This window comes from Oryctolagus cuniculus, chromosome 11, assembly GCF_964237555.1.
Source record: "Oryctolagus cuniculus chromosome 11, mOryCun1.1, whole genome shotgun sequence".
NCBI classification, from domain to species: Eukaryota; Metazoa; Chordata; class Mammalia; order Lagomorpha; family Leporidae; genus Oryctolagus; species Oryctolagus cuniculus.
In genome coordinates, this window is record NC_091442.1 from 11,207,340 (window position 1) to 11,228,552 (window position 21,213).

At 58.6% G+C, this 21,213-nt stretch overlaps 1 protein-coding gene across 1 annotated transcript; it reads right to left on the reverse strand.

Annotated features, from left to right (window-relative positions):
* Positions 1 to 254: 254 nt before the first annotated feature.
* On the reverse strand, positions 255 to 20,719 carry DDX27 (DEAD-box helicase 27). Its single transcript, XM_051844939.2, has 21 exons — positions 20,516 to 20,719; positions 17,377 to 17,523; positions 14,668 to 14,727; positions 13,934 to 14,099; positions 13,051 to 13,097; positions 12,847 to 12,933; positions 12,055 to 12,160; positions 10,797 to 10,970; positions 9,718 to 9,868; positions 7,683 to 7,782; positions 7,441 to 7,582; positions 7,162 to 7,315; positions 6,038 to 6,119; positions 5,760 to 5,937; positions 4,875 to 4,981; positions 4,671 to 4,773; positions 2,222 to 2,316; positions 1,974 to 2,097; positions 1,317 to 1,404; positions 749 to 823; positions 255 to 601 (listed from the first exon to the last, which is right to left on the reverse strand). Exons 1-21 carry the CDS (start codon positions 20,681 to 20,683, stop codon positions 586 to 588), a joined length of 2,370 nt encoding a protein of 789 aa, XP_051700899.2. The 5' UTR covers positions 20,684 to 20,719; the 3' UTR covers positions 255 to 585.
* Positions 20,720 to 21,213: the final 494 nt, after the last annotated feature.

Genomic DNA, 21,213 nt, shown 5'->3' on the forward strand with positions numbered 1-21,213 from the left:
CCCGGGAGAGCAGCTCCGGCCAGCGCGCCCTCACCCCACCCAGCGCCTCCACAAGCATACAGATCACGCATCTCAGCTAGGAGGCCAGGCAGACACTGCCGCGGAGAGAAGACATTTACAGAATTCGCCTTCTTCCCCCTTCCTGAGAAACGCTTTTTCCATTTGGTGCATTGTTACAGGAAAGCCGATCGACAAGGGGGCTTGGCCAACTGGCAGGGGTGCCCAGGAGACGGCTGCACACCTCCACCACGGAAGACTTAAAAAATTACTGATTTATTTTAAAGGGTTATATAGAGAGAAGGACAGAGCTCGTGGCTGCATCAGCCAGAGCTGGGCCAGGCTGAAGCCAGGAGCTTTGCAGGTCTCCCACGTAGGTGCAGAGGCCCAAGCGCTGGGGCCATTTGCTGCTGTTCCCCCAGGCATGTTAACAGAGCTGGATCAGAAGTGGAACGGCTGGGACTTGAACCAGCAGCGCCCATTTGGGATGCCGGCCCAATCCACAAAACCACAACACCAGTCCTGAGGACACTCGGGGACGCAGACCATGCCAGGGCGACTGCCCCACGAGGTTCTTCAGGCACACGGCTACTTCCTCTTGTACCTGGTAAGAGTTAAGGCCACGAAGATGACGGAGAAGCTCCTTTGCCGTGAGAGGCTCTTCTCCCATCTCAGGCAGAGGCTCTGGGCGGGGCAGGGAGCGAGGGCGGGCCCCCCACCCCACCCCACCCCACCCCACACCACCCAGCACCTGGATTTAGACTTGAAGGTCCCTCCTCGTCTCTGGTGGGCCAAGCCCAGCCGTTTCCTTTCTTCAAAGGAAGGGCTGTGGGTGGGGGAAGAGAAGACGCTGAAATGGGCAAGCTGCTGGGCCCGGTGACGGCCCCCCGCCCCGGGAGGGGTCATTTGCAGGCCCTGGGTCCTAGGCATTCGTGTGGTTCCACCTGGGGGTCAGGGCCGAGCCACAGAACAAGGCTGCAGAGGGCCTGCCTGCACCCGCTGGGCCTATGACCACATGGGGGACTCGGGGTGCCCACGCCAACTCCGGACCAGGGCCGGGCGGCAGGACGATGAGCACGAGGGGGGTCCTCTGGGCTCTACAAAATGGAGCCCAAGATGTCAGAGTCGTCACGGCCTTGAGAGCTGCTTTCTGAGCCTCAAGGCAACAGGGCTGAGCCCTGCGAGCAGCGGCCGCTCAGCACCGCTCCTTCACCGGCTCCACAGGCGGGCACGCCAGGAAGCGAGGGCCTGGGAACCGGGAGTGGGCAAGGGGAGAGCCCCGCTCCCGCCAGAGAGGGCCCAGGCCCTGAGGAGCCTACCCGGCGCGGTACTGCTTCAGGGCCCTCCTGCTGGTGTTGGTGAGCTCTTCGTCAAACACAGACTTCTTCCTCGGCTCCGGCTTCTGGGCTGCACGCAGACACGCAGACACGACGGCCTAGCGGCGGCCCCGGCCCAGGCGCCCAGGCAGCCTCCCGCTCCGCCGCTCTAGCGCCCACGGGCTGCCCTCCCCTCACCCTGCCCGACCCGTGACTCCACGTGGCAGACACGACGGCCTAGCGGCGGCCCCGGCCCAGGCGCCCAGGCAGCCTCCCGCTCCGCCGCTCTAGCACCCACGGGCTGCCCTCCCCTCACCCTCCCCCACCCGTGACTCCACGCGGCAGACACGCAGACACGACGGCCTAGCGGCGGCCCCGGGCCAGGCACCCAGGCAGCCTCCCGCTCCGCCGCTCTAGCGCCCACGGGCTGCCCTCCCCTCACCCTCCCCCACCCGTGACTCCACGCGGCAGACACGACGGCCTAGCGGCCTAGCGACGACTCCACGCGGCAGGGGTGTGGATTCCGGAGCCAAAAGGGCTGGGGTGCCGATGCCGGCTCTCCCATCAACCACAGGGTCACCCCGGAGCTTGGGGCTCCTCAGAAGCACAGGCTGCTGTCACCAGCCCGCCCATCTCCTGCGGGGCGGCGCCAACACCTACCAGGGCCTCTCACGGGCTCTTCCTCAGGCATGGCCCGGGCCCGCTTGGCTCTGCGATTCCTCTTGGCCAGGCGCTCGGCAAACATCTGTGCCTTCAGGATTTCAAACTGTGACCTTTCTTCTGCCTGGGGGCGGAGGGGGTGCGAGCACGTGAGCGCGGAGCCGCAGAGGTGCCCCCCACCCCTGGGAGCAGTGGGGTGCCCCACCAGGCGTGCGCGCGGAGAAGAGGGTGCCCCCCTCGGCACTCACTGTCATCTCCCCTTTCTTCTTGGCATCCTTCATAAACTTCTTCCTTTTCTTCTTTCCTCTCAAGGCCAAGTCAAATTCCTGCAGCGCCTTGGCAACTGGCAAGGGAGAGAGCAGGCGGCTTCAGGAACGTCCACGTCCACGTCCACGTCCACGTCCAGAAGCAGTGCGTACTTTAAAGTAATGCCTGGGGCCGGTTCAAGTCCCGGCTGCTCCACTTCCAACCCAGCTCACTGCTAATGGCCTGGGAGAGCAGTGGAAGATGGCCCGAGTGCTGGGGACCCGGTGCCCATGAGGGAGACCCAGACGGCTTCTGCCTGGTCCAGCCCTGTCCACTGCAGTCATTTGGGGAGTGAACCAGCAGATGAAAAGAGACTTCTCTCTCTCTCCCTCTTGTCTCTGTCACTCTGCCATTTTTTTGTTGTTGTTGTTAAAAAGTGATTTATTTATTTGAAAGAGTTACACAGAGAAGGAAAGGCAGAGAGGCCTTCCATCCGTTAGTTCACTCTCCAACTGGCTCCAATGGCCGGAGCTGTGCTGATCCGAAGCCAGGAGCCAGGAGCTTCCTTCGGGTTTCCCATGTGGGTTCGGGGACCCAAACACTTGAGCCATCTTCTACTGCTTTCCCAGGCTATAGCAGAGAGCTGGATTGGAAGTGGAGCAGCCGGGACTTGAACCGGCGCCCATATGGGATGCAGGCACTACAGGTGCCAGCTTTACCCTCTATGCCACAGCGCCAGCCCCACTCGGCCTTTCAAATAAATAAATAAATCTAAAACAAAAAATGGCAAAAGATTGGGAACCTCAATAACCCTCAACTAGGGACTTATTAAATAAATTGCAATGGAAGACCACATAGTCACCAAAAAAAAAGTCCCATGGGGCATTTGGTACAACGATTGAGACCCCACCTGGAATGCCCACATCCCATATGGAAGTGCTCGGGTTCCAGTCCCAGCTCTGCTTCCAACTCCAGCTTCCTGCTAAGGTGCACCGTGGGAGGCAGCAGACAATGGCCTAAGTACTTAGGTCCCTGCCACCCACACGAGACGTGGACTGAGCTCCTGGCTCCTGGCTTCGGCCTGGTCCAGCCCCATTTGAGGAGTAAACCAGTGAATGGAGGTCACAGGAATGTGTCACTGTCTCAATCTGTCCCTCGGCCTTTCAAGTAGAAATGAAACTTTCCTTTGTGAGTCAGCTGTACACACGCCTGATATGAAACGATCCCCAAGCAATGCAACTGAATGGGAAAAGCAAGATGTAGAACACGAATTCAGGAGTGGTTTTTTTCCTTAAAAAGAGAGGGAGAAGGAACTATATTAAAACATCTCCTGGCCTCTTTAATTCTAATTGTGGTGAAACACATCCACCGTCAGCTTTCCCAGTTCACCCGCGGTTAAGAGTCCTCTGTGGTGTGCAGTCCACTCCCAGCGTCGGGACCGTGCAGCCATCACCACTTACAAAGCTCCACGCAGGGGCGGCCAGTGACGGGCCCCACTGCAAACGCGTCCCCCGGCCCTGGGGAGCCCTGTGACCTGTGGTGACTCTGCCCCGTCCACGGGACCCCACGGGGCTTGTCCACCGCTGTGGGGACCATGGCCCTCAGCAGAGCGTCCCCACGGTGAGGCCCGGAGGCACGTATCAGAGCTCCGGTGAGACTGAACGGCCAGTGTGCCGCTGGACTGTAACCTGTTCTGTTCATCTTCTCAAACTGTTGTTGATTTATTGAATGGCAGAGCGAGATCTTCCAATGGCTGGTTTATTCCCCAAATGCCCACAAGGGGGCTGGGCCAGGATGAAGTCAGAAGCCAGGAACTGAACCCAGACCTCCCAGGCAGGTGGCTGGGGCCAAACTCACCCTGCTGCCTCCCAGCATCTGTCGGCAGGAGGCTGGCGTCACCCGTCAGACACAGGACGCAACCCCAGACCGTCTAATAGATGACCCAGGCATCTTAACCAGTGCGCCAAATTCTTGTTCTTCCATTCATGGTTGATTTTTTTTTTTAATTTACTGATTTTTATTCATTTGAAAGGCAGAGAGACAGAGAGAACCTCTCATTTGCTGGTTCACTCCCCGAATGCCCACAATAGCCAGAGCTGCACCAGGCCGAAGCTAGGAGCCCAGACTCAATCCAAGTTTCCCACATGGATGGCAGGGACCCAACCACGTGAGCCATCATCTGCTGCCTCCCAGGGTGCATGAGGAGGAAACTGATCAGAAGCAGGCACTCCGACGTGGGCTGCAGGTGTGCGAAGCAGTAGCCTAACCACTCCGCCACAATGCCTGCCCCCACGCGCCGTGTGACGGCCCCCTGGCTACCAGGACTAATGCCCCAGTGGGCACGGGCACACGGGTCTGCGGGAGTTCCCACGTTCTGCTCCCTGGGTATTCGCCCCCTGCTGGCCCCACGGTGGTTCGGCCTCGCTTTTGGAGGAAGCGTCCCTGACTTACTTTTTTCTTTCTTCCTCTCCTCTTTGGTCTGGAACCAGCTCCTCTCGGGCTCCTGGCCTGGCGCCTCCTTCCCCTTCTCCAGGAGCCGTTTTGCTGTGTTGATCTGCGGGGACAGCAGCAGGGTGCCCCGTGAGGCCCCGTGAGGCCCCTGGGCCCCAGAGGGCCGGGCGGAGCCGCAGACGGAGCCTCTGCTCGCAGCCCCACCTGGGCTTCCGACTGCTGCATGGCCTTCTCCTCCGCCTCCAGCTGCAGAACCGCGTACACGTCCTTCTCCATGGCCTCGATCTTGTCCCGAAACCTGAGGATGACGTCTCGGAGCAAGAGAACGAGAAGGTTTTAAAATGCAGGTGAAGACGCACACGGCACAGCTGATGGAATAGCGTAAACGTGTACTTGCTGATGGGAATTCCTGCTTTTCAGAGCCGACTTCCTCTCAGCAGCCCCCAAGGCTTCCTGTGGCTCCTGGGATTCCCGACTCCCACCCTCTGGGCTCCTGCGACACTAAGCTTGCTGCTGCCACAGGGCCTTGGCCCTGCTCCCTCTCGGCTCAGAGGCCTTTCCCGAACAGCCTTTCTGTGGGAGGCACCGCTCACGCCCACCAGAGCGTCAGCCCTGCTGCGTCGCCGGCTGGATCCCCGCACCAGGCACAGGGTGGGACGCGCGGCTCCTTGCTGGGCAAAGGAGGTAAAAATGAACAAAGGCCTGAAAGGGCACGGTGCGAGCGGCGGCGAGCGCGCTGATGGAGAACCACAGCTTTACTTTCCTTACCGGTTCCCAACGATGAATGACTTTAAGGGGAACAGACTGAGCGCTGCTCCGCTCCTCCTCTGCCCCCACCGTGCAGAATTCCGCCCCAGCAGACACCTTTCCCGTAGGGAAACGTCTGAGTGGGCACTGCGTCTGCATCTCTATCATTCTTCCCTTCTGCCCACCCAGGAAGGCCGAAGGCCAGCAAAGGAGGTGAGACCTGCCCAGGGTCTCTCAGCGAGGAAGCGGCAGAGTTGAGCGTCCAACCTGGCTCCTGCTGGCAAAGCTCCTGCTCCCAGCTGTGTGCCTGGCCCTGCCCAGCCCTGCCCGGCCGCCCCTCACCCTGGGGCAGTATGCGGGCCTTCACAGGGGCCTTGGCGGCCTTCACGATCTCCTTCAGCATCTTGCGCTCCTCTTCTCCCACCAGAGACACCGAGCGCCCGGCCCTGCCGGCACGCGCGGTCCGCCCCACCCGGTGGACGTAATGTTTGATGGTGTTGGGCATCGTGAAATTGACAACCTACAAGATCAATGTGGAGCGTCAATCAGGTTAGGTGGAGCCAGGGGGGCCAAGGAGGCAGAGTTGAACCAGAAGTCCCAGGAAGACGGGCCCTGCTCACCGTTTTGACCCCTTCGATGTCAAGTCCACGGGCTGCCACATCTGTGGCCACCAGGACGTCAATCTGTTCATCCTTGAAGCGCCTAGAAATGGCCGCAGACAGACGCTCATCCAGATGCCAGACCCCAAGAATTCTCCAGCAGAGAACTGAGTGGGGCGTTAAAGCCACCAAAATGGCCTGGCACTGTGACGCAGCAGGCTGAGCCACTGCCTGGGACACCCACGTCCCCCACTGAACGCTGGTTCAAGTCCTGGAGACACCCATTCTGATCCAACTCCCTGCTAATGCACCTGCGAACCAGCAGATGAGGGCTCACGTTCCTGGGCCCCTGCCACCCACGTGGGAGACCTGGATGGAGTTCTGAGCTCCTGGCTTCAGCCTGGCCCAGGCTTGGCCATTGTGGCCATTTGGGGAGAGAACCAGCAGATGGAAGATCTGTCTCCCTCTGCTCTTCAAATACATAAACCAACAGACTGCAGGAAGGAGCGCGTGCAAAGGTGTCTGTGATGATGAGGAAGACGGGCAGAATTCTAGGGTATCCCTTGCCCACCAGCTGGGATTCCACATCTTTTTTTTTTTTTTTTTTTTTTTTTTTTTCCTGACAGGCAGAGTGGACAGTGAGAGAGAGAGACAGAGAGAAAGGTCTTCCTTTGCCGTTGGTTCACCCTCCAATGGCTGCCACGGCCGGCGCGCTACAGCTGGTGCATCGCGCTGATCCGAAGGCAGGAGCCAGGTACTTCTCCTGGTCTCCCATGGGGTGCAGGGCCCAAGCACTTGGGCCATCCTCCACTGCACTCCCGGGCCACAGAAGAGAGCTGGCCTGGAAGAGGAGCAACCGGGACAGAATCCAGCGCCCTGACCGGGACTAGAACCCGGTGTGCCGGAGCCGCAAGGCGGAGGATTAGCCTACTGAGCTGCGGCGCCGGCCGGGATTCCACATCTTGTTCGCTCAGCCCCAGAGTGGCTGCTGCCGCGGGCAAGCTGGAGCCTGAGACCACACAGTGTCTTTCAGGTCAGGTTCCGGACGGGGCCCAGGTGGAAGGGGCGCCCTGGGCATGGGCACCTGGGAACAGGGCTGCTGCTCTCACCCAACCCCTGGGGTCCCGCCTGCCCCCGCCCGTTACCGGAGGGCCTCCAGCCGCTGCGTCTGCGACAGGTTGCCGTGGAGCTCGCCCACCTGCAGCCCCAGGAGGCCCAGGAGGATGTGCAGGCGGTGGGCCTGCTTCTTGGTCTGCGTGAAGAGCATCACGTGGTCGGTGAAGGTTCTGGTCAGCAGAGCTGCAGGGAGGGAGGGGCGCTCTCAGCTGCTGCGACGCGTGGCTGCCGTGCCTGGCACCCGTCCTCGCGGCACAGCCGGAAAAGCCGACTCCCGAGAGCAGCGAGAGTGACCCCTTGGTCTTCACCTGCCACGATGGCTTCCCGGTCCCCTTCCCGGTTAGGCCGGATCCGGATGAACTCCTGCCGCAGGAAAGGGGCCACATCCGTGTTGCTGTTCACAAATATCCGGACGGGGTTCTTCAAGGAGACTGAAGCCAGATCCTTCACCTGCCGAGCACGAGGCCAGGGTCTCAGCTCCCCGCGGCCGGCAGCCGGGGAGGAGGCGGCTGCCCGGCCCGCAGCACCCCACCCGGGCGCCCCGGCCCACCTCGTCCGTCATGGTGGCCGAGAAGAGCATGGTCTGCCGGTGGTGCGAGCACATGCGGATGATCTCCTTCATCTGCTCCTCGAAGTACTCGTCCAGCATCCTGGGGAGAGGCAGGACACGCGGCCGTGGGCGGAGGCGCGCAGGCCGGGTCTGCTGGTGGCGGCCGTGGGCGGAGGCGCGCAGGCCGGGTCTGCTGGCCATGTTCAGACCTCCTCAGCTGCTCTCCACCTGTCACTCTGCAGCCATCCAGAACCACGCCTCCTGCACTGTAACTGGCTGCGGCGGCTCGCTGGGTTCCCTTAATCTGGAACCTCCCCCTCCCCCTTTTCCACACTCGGGATTTGTCTGTATTCCAGGGCCTGGATTCAGACAACTCGACACCGGCACGGTGCTACCAGGCAAGGGGGGCCCTCCCCCTCTCCAGCAGCAGACGCCAGCGGTCGCGTTCCAGAGCCAAGGGTGTGCGCGCGGCGTCCTGGTTACGGCAGCACCTGGGGGTCTCCCCGCTGCAGAGGAGTCTCCTTGCCGGCACCTGCCCCTGTGGCACAGGCCCTCCTTCCCCTGCCCCCACGCTGCCTCAGCCTGGCGTGCCGTGAGACGCGGCATCTCGGAAGCACGGTTTCCAGCCTTTTAGCCCCGAGGCAAACACGGAATGCTCTCCTTTGCTTCTCTGCCTGCTCTGCTGGAGGCAGCCAATCGGGCCTTTAGCAACGGCACACAGGGCACCTGCTGTGCCCAGGCACAGGACTGAGGCGGAGGCCCCGTCTGGAGTACCGTGTTCTAGGGGGCGGGGACAGACTCAAATGCCCCAGGAACCCTCCAGGGACCGCGCAGGAGGACAGCGTCAAAGCACCTCGGAGACAAAAGCAGAGAGGGAGTGAGGAAGGCAGGAGCTGTCCCAACACGGTCAGCAAAGGCGTGTCCCAAGGACCAAGCATGCAACAGAAACCCAACAGGGACAGCAAAGTACTGCCCGCCAAGTAACAGCTGACACAGATGCCCCCGGAGGCCAGCGGGAGTTACCAACAGGTCAAAGGTCAGGTGTGAAAACAGGGAGACAAGGATGAACACCCTAACAACTGGGAGCGTGGAGGTGTCGTTCCTTGAGATTGGGGGGTGGGGGCAGGTGGGATCAGAAGCCTGTTTACAACCTGTCTGTTCTGCGCTGCTTCAACAGGGAGCAGCCTGAGCACGCACTGGCTTATCTGTGACTTCCTGCCCCGCCCCGCAGCCCACCGTCAATCCAGTGCATACAAGAGTTGATCCTCTTCTGCCTCAAGGGAGAGAGGTGACCAGGAGCAACATGTATAAAAGACAGATGGAGGATGGAGAGAGGGAGCCCCTGTGACAGCCACGGAGATGTCTGTGGGGCCTCGCTACGCAGTGGGTGCCACTCCCGCCTCCCTCATCCAAACAAGAACCAAGATCAGCTTTCCAAACCTCAGTGAGGAGGCAGCAGAGCACACATGACCTACCTTACAGCTCAACGGTCATCACACACACAGGAGGGAGAGGGAGAGGGGGGGAGAGGGAGAGAGGGAGAGAGAGGGAGGGGGGAGAGAGGGAGGGGGGAGAGAGGGAGGGGGGAGAGAGGGAGGGGGGAGAGAGGGAGAGAGAGGGAGAGAGAGGGAGAGAGGGAGAGAGGGAGAGAGAGGGAGGGGGGAGAGAGAGGGAGAGAGAGAGAGGGGGAGAGAGGGAGAGGGAGGGAGAGAGGGAGGGGGGAGAGAGGGAGAGAGGGAGAGGGGGAGAGAGGGAGAGAGGGAGAGGGGGAGAGAGGGAGAGAGGGAGGGAGAAGGGGGGAGGGAGAGAGAGGGAGGGGGGAGAGGGAGAGAGAAGGAGAGAGAAGGAGAGAGAAGGAGAGAGAGGGAGAGAGGGAGAAAGGGAGAGGGGGAGAGAGGGAGAGAGAGGGAGAGAGAGAGAGGAAAATCGGGGCCCAATGTGAAGCGGCTCCCCACACCCGTGGCAAAGGCCAGGAGCACGCAGAAGCCTGCAGGCCCCGCATCCGGGTGCGGCCCCGCAGCCGCCTGAGGCGCACCTGTCGGCCTCATCCAGGATGAGCACCTCGATGCTGTTCAGGTGGAAGGAGGGGCAGTTGTGGAGGTGATCGATGAGCCGCCCCGGCGTGGCGATGAGGATGTCGGGCGCCGCCCGAAGAGCCGCCTCCTGAGACTTCACGTCCAGGCCACCTGCAGGGACAGCCCCAGCGGGTGGCCAGCTCAGTCACCCGCAGAGGGGGCTCAACGCCCACTCCACCGCACGCCCAGTGCAGACGAAACAGCTGAGAACAAGACTGACCCAGGCCCGCCCACGTGGACTTCACAACACGTGGAGAGGGACGGCAATTTCAGGACAACCGTGTAAATATGGACGTCAGAAAAGTGACAGAAACCTCCAAGGTCAAGAAGAAGCTGTGAAAATTACTGAAGCCTCCGCACACAGGACAAAAAAAATCACCTTTGACTTCCAACTGCACACGGAAGATAAGCTGCAGGTTGGAAAGCGCTCTCACAAAGCTTCAGCACAAAAACTCTGCCCAAAATAAAGCCTGCCTCATCATTCATGCTAAGAAGTTACAGACTAAGAGCAGGCATGTGGCATGGCGCTCAGGCACCACTGGGACACCTGCATCTGCATCACAGGGGGTCAGGGGTCAAATCTTGGCTCCACTTCTGACCCCAGTTCCCAGCAAATGTGCTGTGCACCCTGGGAGCCAGCAGCGGAAGGCTCGAGGCCTTGGGTCCCTGCCCCCACGTGAGGTCAGGACTGAGTTCTGGGCTTCTGCTCTTGACCTGGCCTGGCCCCAGCTGCTGCAAATACTTGGGAAGTGAACCAAAGGATCTGTTTCTCGCTCAGATATATTTTAAAAAGAAAGAAATCTATTTTAGTTTTTAAATATATTTTAAGAAGAAATTACAACCTAAGTTTGTTCAGTACCAAGAACGATCGTCCCATAATTTTGACACATTTTTTAAGGCTGATTAAGTCCCAATCAGACTTCTCCCATTCCCCTACTGTGAAAACAGGACATCCGGTTTGTACGTGGATCCACTCGACAGAGGCCTTTCTGAGCAGCCGGCTCCCCCGGGAGAGACCCGCACTCGGCTGGAAACTCACCCACCGCCAGGCACGTGGTGATGCTGCAGAACTGCGCCAGCTGCTTGGTCACGGAGTGCACCTGGATGCCCAGCTCGCGCGTGGGAACCAGCACCAGCACCCGGGTGACGGGCGCCTGGCGGGGCTTGTAGATCAGCCGCTCCAACACGGGCAGCGCGAAAGCAGCCGTCTTACCTGGCGGGGGAGCGGCAGGAAAGCAGGAAGAGATCCGGGCCTGAATGAACGGCTACAGCCCCCAACACCCACGCGGCCGCTCCGGGACCGCTTCACAGCCCTCAAGCTACACGGTGGATGCCAAAACCTGGAACCACAGAACCACCGGCCCCGGGCAGCGGGTGGAGAAGGTCGCCTCGAAGGTGACCGCGTCCTAAAGCTGTAGCCATGAAATGCATGAGGAGTATACCTTGAATAAAAGGTTTCGGGGGGAAAAAGGAGAGGAGGGCCCTAGGTCTCGATCTTAGTCTTTGGTGGACAGGAATATTAAAAAAAAAAAAATGTTTTGATGTAGTAACATACACACTGTCTTCTAACTTTTCTTTTTCTCAAGAAAACATGAATATATATCTTCTTATTTTTAAAAAAAGTACTCTATTGTTTCAAATGGCTGCACAGCGCTATAGGACATGACAGCTCTCCTCTATGACCAAGGACCCCAAGGCTGATGATCGGGCTACTTTCCAGTAACAACATGGGGCACGGGTAAGGGCCCCTCCCGGGGCCCACGGGGCTACAGGGCCCACGGGGCTGCACGAAGACGAACTTCACCAGACCCCAAAACCTGCGCCTCCTCCCATTTCCTTTAGAAACCTGAGTAGGCTGTGCATCTAGTTAACACCAAGGCCAAGGTCCTGGTTTGGATGTTGCCCTATGGTTACACGAGATGTCACCAGGCGAGAAGGATTAGAGTCTCCACCGGGCCAGCGCTGTGGCAGTCCACACAATGCTGGCTGCTGACTCTTCCTAGTCTCCCCCAACACCCACCAGCAGAGGCCCCTCTTTGTCACCCCCCAGTTCCCTCCAGCTACAGCCACAAGGAAAAGGCGCAGAAAGCAAGAAAACATTCTATAAAACGCTGCCGTGGGGACACAACAGAAACTGGCCAGCTCCAAGTGTCCCCAAGTCTCCAAAAGCCCAACATGAAAATTCCTGCAGACGTTATCAACAGTTCCAAAACACAAGGCCTGTTAGCCCAGCGGCATTCCGGGAAGTCGACCTGGAGCCCAGCCCGGGGACGCCATCCTCCCTCCCCTGGCCACACCTGTCCCGGTGGCTGCGCAGGCGCAGATGTCCTTTCCCAGCAGACCCACGGGTATGCACGCCTTCTGGATTGGGGTGGGCTGCTTGAAGCCCATGGCAGAGATGGCCTGGAGAGGAAAGACAGGATCAGCTGGGGGTGGGGGGGCGGTGGCAGGCCAGGCGCAGGCCAAAACCAGTCACCAGGGAAGTCACTCAAACTACAGCAATCCTCCCGACACTCATCCACACAGGGCAGCTGAGAGCACGGGGTCTCAGAGCTGGCCAGGCACCCGGCACACAGCAGGAAGTGACAGAAACGAAATCCCTGCCCTCAGGAACCTTATGATGTGGTGACATGAGACAGACCAAGAAACAGGCCACACGAGACAAACACCAGCGAAGGATCTGGATGGTCCAGGGGCCGGGGAGGCGGCCTGAGGGGTGCAGTCAACTCGGGAGAGCCCAGGGAGGCCCCTTGAACCCTGAGGAGGGCAGGGGACACTCGCCAGGCTTCCGGAAGAAGAGGCTTCCGGGCAGAGGGAGGAGCCCGGGGCCTCGGGCATCAGCATGGAGGCAGAGTGGCCACAGAATGAGCGCCAAGGAGACATCATCTGAGGGGACCAGAAGGGATACGGCTGTGCAGGCAGTCAGGAGGACACCGGCTTTGATCCTAAGGGAAACTGGAAGTCGGGGGGGGGGGGGCGTGGAGGCAGGCAGGGATGGTGACAGGGTCTCTGTGCTGTGAGGACGGCAGAGGGCAGGAGAGCGGGGTTACTGCAGTCATCAACCCCCAGGGCCCTCCAGAGGCCACCACCTTCAGCAGAGGGCGGGACAGGTTCATGTCCTGGAAGGAGAGGCTTTCATCATACTGAGAGGCATCTTCAAAAAATCCACCCATTTCCTGCAGCAGAAAATCAAAAAAGACAGAATTCAGCACAGGGGTCCAGGGAGCATGAATCCCTCACAGCCTTGCAGGGTTTCCAGGCGAGCCCCACGCTGAGCTCCCGCCCACACTCACCTGTCCTTTCTTCTTCTTCTTCTTCTTCTCCTTTACTTTGAGTGTATCTACGGAGAAAAGCGCAGCTGAGGACCGTGGCTCCTCCCCTCTGTGCACCTGCCACGTGCCAGACACCGTCCTCAGCGCTTCCACCTGGGGGCGAGCCACTGCCGCCAGCTTCATCTCACAGATGAGGACACTTGGGCGGCCATACAGGAAAGAAACATAACCTGCCTGAGGTCAGACAGGAAGCAGACCGGCCGGTGTGGTCCAGAGCGCAGGCTCCGAATGCTAAGCCCCAGTATGTGTTAGTACACCTTCCTGCAAAGACGACTCGCGGAGAAACCATCGATATAGGTCACTGCCAGTCTCAGTCCCAGAGATGCCCAGAGGCTGCCGATGGGGAAAGAGGAAACTTCCTGAAAACTGAGATGGCCCACCCAAGACCCCGCCACAGAGGAATTCAACATCACAGGGAGGTCTGAACTACTGACTGTGGGTGGGGCAAGCCATGTGGCTCAGCGGGCTGGGCCGCCGCCTGGTACGCCTGCATCCCCCATCAGTGCTAGGGATGGTCCTGACTCCACTGCCAATCCAGCTTCCTGCCCACGAGCACCCTGAGAGGCAGCAAGCAGGTGATGGCTCAAGTACGGCCATCCCTGCCACCCACGCGAGACCAGAGTATGTTCCAGGCTTCGGGCTTTGGTCCGGCCCAGTCCTGGCTGTTATGGGCATTTTGGAAGTAAATCAGCGTGTGAGAGATCTCTGTCTCTCAGACTTTCAAGTAAATAAAAAATAAATAAAAATTTTAAAATTTATCAGCTGTGCAGAACCCAGAATTCTTTGCACGAAGAGGTGGATGCGCCCTGGCCCGGCCCGTGTCTGCGGCTCCAGCGCCGCCCACCTGCTTTGGTGAGGATGTCCTCCTCTGCGGACGAGTAGTCAGTCTCTGGCTCCTCATCTTCCGACCCTTCCTCATCTCTCCCCGCTGGCTCCTCCGGCCCCGCTGGCTCAGGGCCCTCCTTGGCTTCTGTCTCCTTCTCCAACTTCCCAGATTTGGCTTCTTTATCCTGGAAAAAAAATTACAATAAAGCCAGGTTAACAACAAACGACACGAAATTCAGAGCCCAAGAAGAGCACCGTTGGGCTCTTCAGCCTGGTGGAGACTGGCAGGACTCTTAGTGGCCAAAGGGGACCCAAAGGGGGCTGGCGCGGTGGCACAGGGAGTTAGGCTGCCACCTGTGATGCCAGCTGTGGCATGAGCACCAGCTCAAGTCCCGCTGCTCCACTTCTGATCCAGCTCCCTGGTGATGCGCCTGGCAAAGCAGTGGTTGAGCCTGTGCTGCCCACGTGAGACCTGGACGGAGCCCCCACGCTCCTGGCTGTGGCCTGGCCCAGCCCTGGCAGTTATAGCCAATGGGGGGGGGGGGGGCGAACCAGCGAATGGAAGATATCGCTCTCTCTGTCTCTCTCCCCTTCTGTTGCTCTGCCTTTCAAATACATAAAACAAATCTTTTTCTTAAAAAAAAAAAAAAAAAGAGAGAGAGAGAGAGAGACCTCGAGGAGACGTAGTAGTGCTGAGCATAAACCCAGGGCATAACTTAACAACAACAAGCAAGAGTGGCTTTGCCTCCTCACCTCCAGTTTCCTTTTCTTCCGAACTTTCTCGATCTTCTCATCTAATGTAGTGGCTGCCCTCTGCAAATAAAAATAGAGAGACAAGTAAAGAGAAACGCAGCAAAGTGGCCAAGCAAGATCTCTCTGATGGCTGGATGCAAATGTGAAGATGTAAAAGGTTTGTCTGTCTTTGCACAGATGAACCAATCTCTAGATTATTCTTGGGCCAAAAAAAAAGTTAAGTAATTGGTCTCTCCATGAAAAAAGTTTAAATTACCAGGAACAATACAAGGACCCACATTTTAGAAGGAGCTTCAATGTAAAATGGCAAATTACCAAGAGATGTGAATTCTATCTAAACGGCATGCTGAAAAACCCTTGAGAGGCCGGCGCCGTGGCTCAATAGGCTAATCCTCCACCTTGCGGCGCTGGCACACCGGGTTCTAGTCCCGGTTGGGGCGCCGGATTCTGTCCCGGTTGCCCCTCTTCCAGGCCAGCTCTCTGCTATGGCCAGGGAGTGCAGTGGAGGATGGCCCAGGTGCTTGGGCCCTGCACCCCATGGGAGACCAGGAAAAGCACCTGGATCCTGGCTCCTGCCATCGGATCAGCGCGGTGCGCCGGCTGCAGCGGCGGCCATTGGAGGGTGAACCAACGGCAAAGGAAGACCTTTCTCTCTCTGTCTCTCTCACTGTCCACTCTGCCTGTCAAAAAAAAAAAAAAAAAAAACCCTTGAGACATAATTCGGCCTACTAATTAAAATGCTGAAACCTGGGCAAATTCAGGTGATGCTGGAAACTGGCCGAACTTGTGGAAGGCTGAGTAAGTGGCCGGGTCCCTCCATGCGTCCTCAAAGCACCCGAACTGCCACGGCTGGGCCCCAAACGCTAGGCTGTGCCCTGCATTACTGGTCTAAGTACTCCCCGCCCTGCTGGACTGTAAGCTCACAGGCAGAGTATCTGTTCAGTAAACCTGGAGTGCACTGTTCATCAGAACATGAAACACGAGAACAAACACTTTACAGTTTATCTGGAAAAGTTCTTTGTTATTCTCTGAAAAAAAGAAAATATTATATATATATATATATATATATATATGTATTATAAACAAATCCTCCCAGGATGACCTTGAAGAGGCATCGCTGGTTGGCATGGACCAGAACTGGGACCGTCAGAGTGTGATTATCTGGAGCAGGTAAAACTTCTCTGAAAGCACATGACATCAGAGATAACATCAACACATCTTCTGGCTTGATAACCAGACTCACAGATGTGCATGGGATCCTGGCAATCCTGCAGATGACAATGACATCTGTGGCAGCTTTGGCTGCGTGGGAACCAAGCACCTTGAATGGTGACATCACCCGAGACCACCTTGCAAGTGACAGCGATTCATGAACGACACCACACTACCAGCGCAGACACGGGGCCTGGTGGTTCCGACACCACATCTCACACTGGAGCAGCCGACTCCGGCTTCCTGCTAATGCAGACTCTGGGAGGCAGCAGTAATGGCTCCAGTGCTCGGGTTCCTGTCACCCAGGTGAGACCTGGATGGAGTACCCGGCTCCTGACTTTGACTCAGCCCAGTCTCAGCTGTTCCAGGCATTTGGGGAGTAAACTAGCAGATGAGTGCTCTCTCTCTCAAATAACAAAAACATTTTAAAAGGAAAAACACTACCAAGGATGTCCATTAGACTGTTCTCCGTTACAAACTGATATAGCAAAGATTTCTTTCTAATATTTCAAGCAAGGAGTGAACATCTAAAAGAGGCCTTTTTAACACAGTTATAGTTATACATATTTTAGATGGGCTATGGATATTTTTAAGTCATACAATTTATGCAATGGTGGCGTTCCTAAACCAACGATCTCATATCATCAGGCGTCCTCTGAGACTTTCTCTTTTCATGTCCTAACGTCTGTAAAGTAAAGGCCTCTCTCCATACATACACTGACGTGAGTCGGAGCTCACCTCTCCGGGAAAAGCCCCCATGAACACTCCTGATACTTCCAAATGTCACCTGTGGCTCAATGATCCATGAGCGTGCGTGTGACTACTCAGGTCTGCGATAAACCCTCCGTGCAGCATTTTATGCTGTGGTGTTAATCAAGACTGCCAGTCGCCTGGGGCCTCCTCTCCCCACCCCACCAAAACCACAGGGGAGTTCCAAGGAGCTCCAGCATCCGCGAGCAGACGGAGGCAGAGGGGAGAGGCGGTGAGGGAGGTGGGGTCAGGAGCCGCGAGCAGACGGACGCAGACGGGAGAGGCGGTGAGGGAGGTGGGGTCAGGGGCCGCGAGCGGCCGGAGGCAGAGGGGAGAGGCGGTGAGGGAGGTGGGGTCAGGAGCCGCGAGAGGCAGAGGGGAGAGGCGGTGAGGGAGGTGGGGTCAGGAGCCGTGAGCGGCCGGAGGCAGAGGGGAGAGGCGGTGAGGGAGGTGGGGTCAGGAACCGCGAGCAGACGGACGCAGCCGGGAGAGGCGGTGAGGGAGGTGGGGTCAGGGGCCGCGAGCGGCCGGAGGCAGAGGGGAGGGGAGAGGCGGTGAGGGAGGTGGGGTCAGGAACCGCGAGCAGACGGACGCAGCCGGGAGAGGCGGTGAGGGAGGTGGGGTCAGGGGCCGCGAGCAGCCGGAGGCAGAGGGAAGAGGCGGTGAGGGAGGTGGGGTCAGGCCGGAGGCAGAGGGGAGAGGCGGTGAGGGAGGTGGGGTCAGGGGCCGCGAGCGCTGCCCTCTCACCTTCCTCTTGAGCTGGCTCATGACCTCAGCCAGGGCCCAGCTGCCATCGTACGCCCCCTCCTTCTCGGTGAAAATGAAGTCAGGGTTGAAATCGGCACTGCGGTTCTTCTGCAAGGCCTTCTGCTTCCTGCCCAGCACAATGGGCCCCTGCGAAGAGGGAGAGGCTGGGTGACATGGGGCTGAGGAGAAGAACAGTGGAAAAGGAAGATGGGGGCCGGCGCTGTGGCGCAGCGGGTTAAAGCCCCGGCCTGGGCACCAGCATCCCATCCAGGTGCTGGTTTGAGTCCCGGTTGCTCCTCTTCCAATCCAGCTCCCTGCTAGTGTGCCTGGGAAAGCAGTGGAGAATGACCTGGGTCCTTGGGCCTCTGCACCCAGGTAGGAGACCGGGAAGAAGCTCCTGGCTCCTGGCTCCAGATGAGCTCAGCTCCAGGCATTTGGGGAGTGAACCAGTGAATGGAAGACCTTTCTCTGTCTCTACTTCTCTCTGTAACTCTGTCTTTCAAATTAATTAACTAATTAACTATTTTAAAAAAAGAAAAGAAGCAAATGCAGGTCCCAATAAAAGAAGAGAAACATACAGGACAAAAATGGACAGATTAGGAAAAGCAACTGAACGATCTACAAGGATCGTGGGAGACTGCCACACACAGCGCTCAGCAACTGAGCCAGACTGTGAACAACGTGGAGAACTTGGAGAACAGCTTCACCGCGAGGCACACAGAGGACACCACGTCCACCGTCGGAGAACACCGTGGGGACAGGCCGCACCGCGAGGCCTACAGATGGCACCACGTCCACCGTCGGAGACGGCCGTGGAATCTAAACAAGCCGCACTCACTGCAGTGGAGCAGAATGGCGTGGCCGCAGCTGGCGCTGGAGGAGGTGGGAAGGTACTGGTGAAAGAGGAGCGGCCCTCAGTCCTAAGACGAGCAAGCTGTAGGCTCTCAGCTACAGAGGGTGACTACAGTTACCAGCACTGTGCTGCTGGTGCCGGCCTCCAGCAGAGTGGCTGACACACCACGCGGATACCCACACCCCAGACTGCAGTGCCGGGGTCTGAGTCCTGGCTCCTCCACTTCCAATCCAACTTCTTGCTAATGTGCCTGGGAAGGCAGCAGGTGACGGCCCAAGATCTTGGGTCCCTGCTATCTACCCACATGGGAGGCCCAAATGAAGCTCCTGGCTCCTGGCTCCTGGCTTTGGCCTGGCCCAGGGCTGGCTGTTGTGGTCCTTTGGGGAGTGAAGCAGCACACAGCAGGCCACTCTGTCTTTCAAATAAATAAGTGGTTTTTATGAAGTCATGCTTTAACCAACTAATCATTTCACAAAATATAGATACATCAAAGCCTCATGTGAATATCTTAAATTTATAAAACTATTTATCCATCATCCCTCAATAAAGTTGCAGGGGAAAGCAACAGCTCCTGAGTACTGAGAACACACAAGGCCCTGCGAGAGGCACTGGGGATAAAAGCACAATCAAGACCCAGCCCCAGCACCAGCGTCATGGTGTGGAGGGTTAAGCCTCTGCCTGTGGCGCCGGCACCCCATATGGACTACGGTTCGAGTCTTGGCTGCTCCACTTCCAATCCAGCTCCTTGCCGCCAGCCTGGGAAAGCAGTGGAAGATGGCCCAAGTGCTTGCACTCATGTGGGAGACCCAGAAGAAGCTCCTGGCTCCTGGCTTCAGATTGGCCCAGTTCCGATTGTTGTAGCCATTTGGGGAGTGGGTGAAAGACCTCTCTGCCTCTGTGTCTGTAACTCTGCCTCTCAAATAAATAAATCAAAAAAAAAAAAAAAAAAAAACCCAGCACCTATTCTTAACCTCTGCGAGCTAATACTGCAAGCAGCTACTAACAAGGGCCACCCTTGGGGGAGTTGTGGGTTTGCTATTCCTAGTTACATACCATGGATACAGGTGAGTGTGCATCCAACATGTGCACAAACAAGCCTCGCATCTACCCGAGTGCTACCGCGATCCGCTTTGTAGAGGGGAAAGTGAGACGCAGGCTAAATCCCTGGTCCGTGATCACCCTCCGATAAAGGGCAGCGGCGAGGCTCAAACCAGGCCCAGCGCTCTTCACCACGATTCTGAAAGCTGTTCCCAGGAGGTAACCGGAAACCTCCGTGCCAGGTAAGCGGAGCCACACGGCGGCCACACGGGCCACTTCACCGTGTGCGGTGGCGGCGGCAGCTCCAGAACGCACACCCGGCACAGGCGACAGGCACAGGGAGCCGCGCTGCAGGCAGAGAGACAGCAGCGAGGAAGCCTCGGAGCTGAGGGGCCAAGGCCACGCAGTCCAGGAAGGGAAGTGACCATGGAGTGGTCAAGAAGGGGAGGGTCTGAGAGGTGAGCCAAGAAGCCAGACGGAAGCGGGCTCGCAGCTGTTACCCGAAGGAGGGCCCTCCCGTGAGGAGTGCACCAGGGACCAAGAGGAGATGCAGCCGGTGCGTCCGGGCTGCAGGTGTCGCAGCTCGTGCCGGCACCGGTCTGTCCTGGGTGGGAGTGGGGGCAGGGGGAGAGGCCGGGAGACCCCTGCAGAGCTCAGGAGGGGCTGAGCGGACAGGAGGCCAGACTGCGGAGCTTCCGGCCTGAGATGGGGAGAGGGTGGAGGGTGAGGGAGACCCCGCGGGTCTGGAGGAGCTGGCCTGTGGAGGCCACGGGACAGCCCAATGGGCGTGTCCAGCAGGCAGATGCGAATCTCCCAGGGCCCTGATTCCCCTCTAACTGCCACACTGCAGGTCCGGGGCCACGCACAACACCAGCCGCAGGAGCGATGCGCCCGTCTTCCCCGCTGCGCCGGCCCCACGCTTGGCACTACTCAGCAAGTGCTGGCTCGCGAAACCAGCGAACGGAAAGACAAGCAGGGCTCTGTGGGCAGGGACCAGGACTGCCTGCCATTCGCCCAGTGAGTGCAGGCGACGCCGACTGCCCCGCGTGCAGACGTGCGGGGAAGCTGGCGACGAGCAAACTGAGACGAGCGCGGGGTCCCAGGGAGACCATTCCCGGGAAACTACCCCCGCCGGGAGGGGACACCGAGGATTCGGGGACAGGAGCCTGAGGAATCGCGGGCACGGGAAGCGGTCGAGGAAACCCGCGGGTTCGGGGGCCGTGTCCCCAAGCTCCGGCCAGCTCGTACCTCCTCCTCCTCGTCTCCGGAGTCGGACTCGGGCTCCACCGGCACCTCGTCATCCTCGCCGATGGTTCCGATTAAACCGAGCTCAGCAAGCATGGTGAAGCCGCAGCCACTTCCGGAAGCGCACCGTCCGTCCGTCCGTCCCCAATCCGCTCGGCGACCACTGCGCATGCGCCTTGCGTCACTTCCGCTCACGGAAGACACTCCGCCCCCGGGAGCGCGCACGCGGCCGTGGGGGCGTGGCTTCGCGTGACGCCATCCCGGGTCGCAGCTTTGGGCGCTCCGATTCCATTGTGTGGGTCCCCAGCGGTAGGAATCGTGGAGGGGTGTCTGAGGTGAGGTCCGGGGAGGTGGGATCCAGCCGTGGGCATTTCTGCATAAAACGATGTGGCGGAAAACAATTACGAGTTTTAATTTTCTTCTCAGTTTTTTTTTTTAATGTCCCTAAGCATCACCTCTTTTTTTTTTTTTTTTTTTTTTTGACAGGCAGAGTGGATAGTGAGAGAGACAGAGAGAAAGGTCTTCCTTCCATTGGTTCACCCCCCAAGTGGGCGCTACAACCGGCGCTGCGCTGATCCGAAGCCAGGAGCCAGGTGCTTCTCCTGGTCTCCCAGGACCCAAGCACTTGGGCCACCCTCCACTGCACTCCCGGGCCACAGCAGAGAGCTGGCCTGGAAGAGGGGCAACCGGGACAGAATCCG

Coding starts and splice junctions, on each gene's coding strand:
- DDX27 (XM_051844939.2), bottom strand. CDS start 20,683: ATGCGCAGTGGTCGCCGAGCGGATTGGGGACGGACGGACGGACGGTGC. Junction 2,317..4,670: donor GGAGAGGAAGAAAGAAAAAA/GTAAGTCAGGGA, acceptor CTCCCTTGCCAG/TTGCCAAGGCGCTGCAGGAA. Junction 1,405..1,973: donor AGAGCCCGTGAGAGGCCCTG/GTAGGTGTTGGC, acceptor GTCTGCGTGCAG/CCCAGAAGCCGGAGCCGAGG.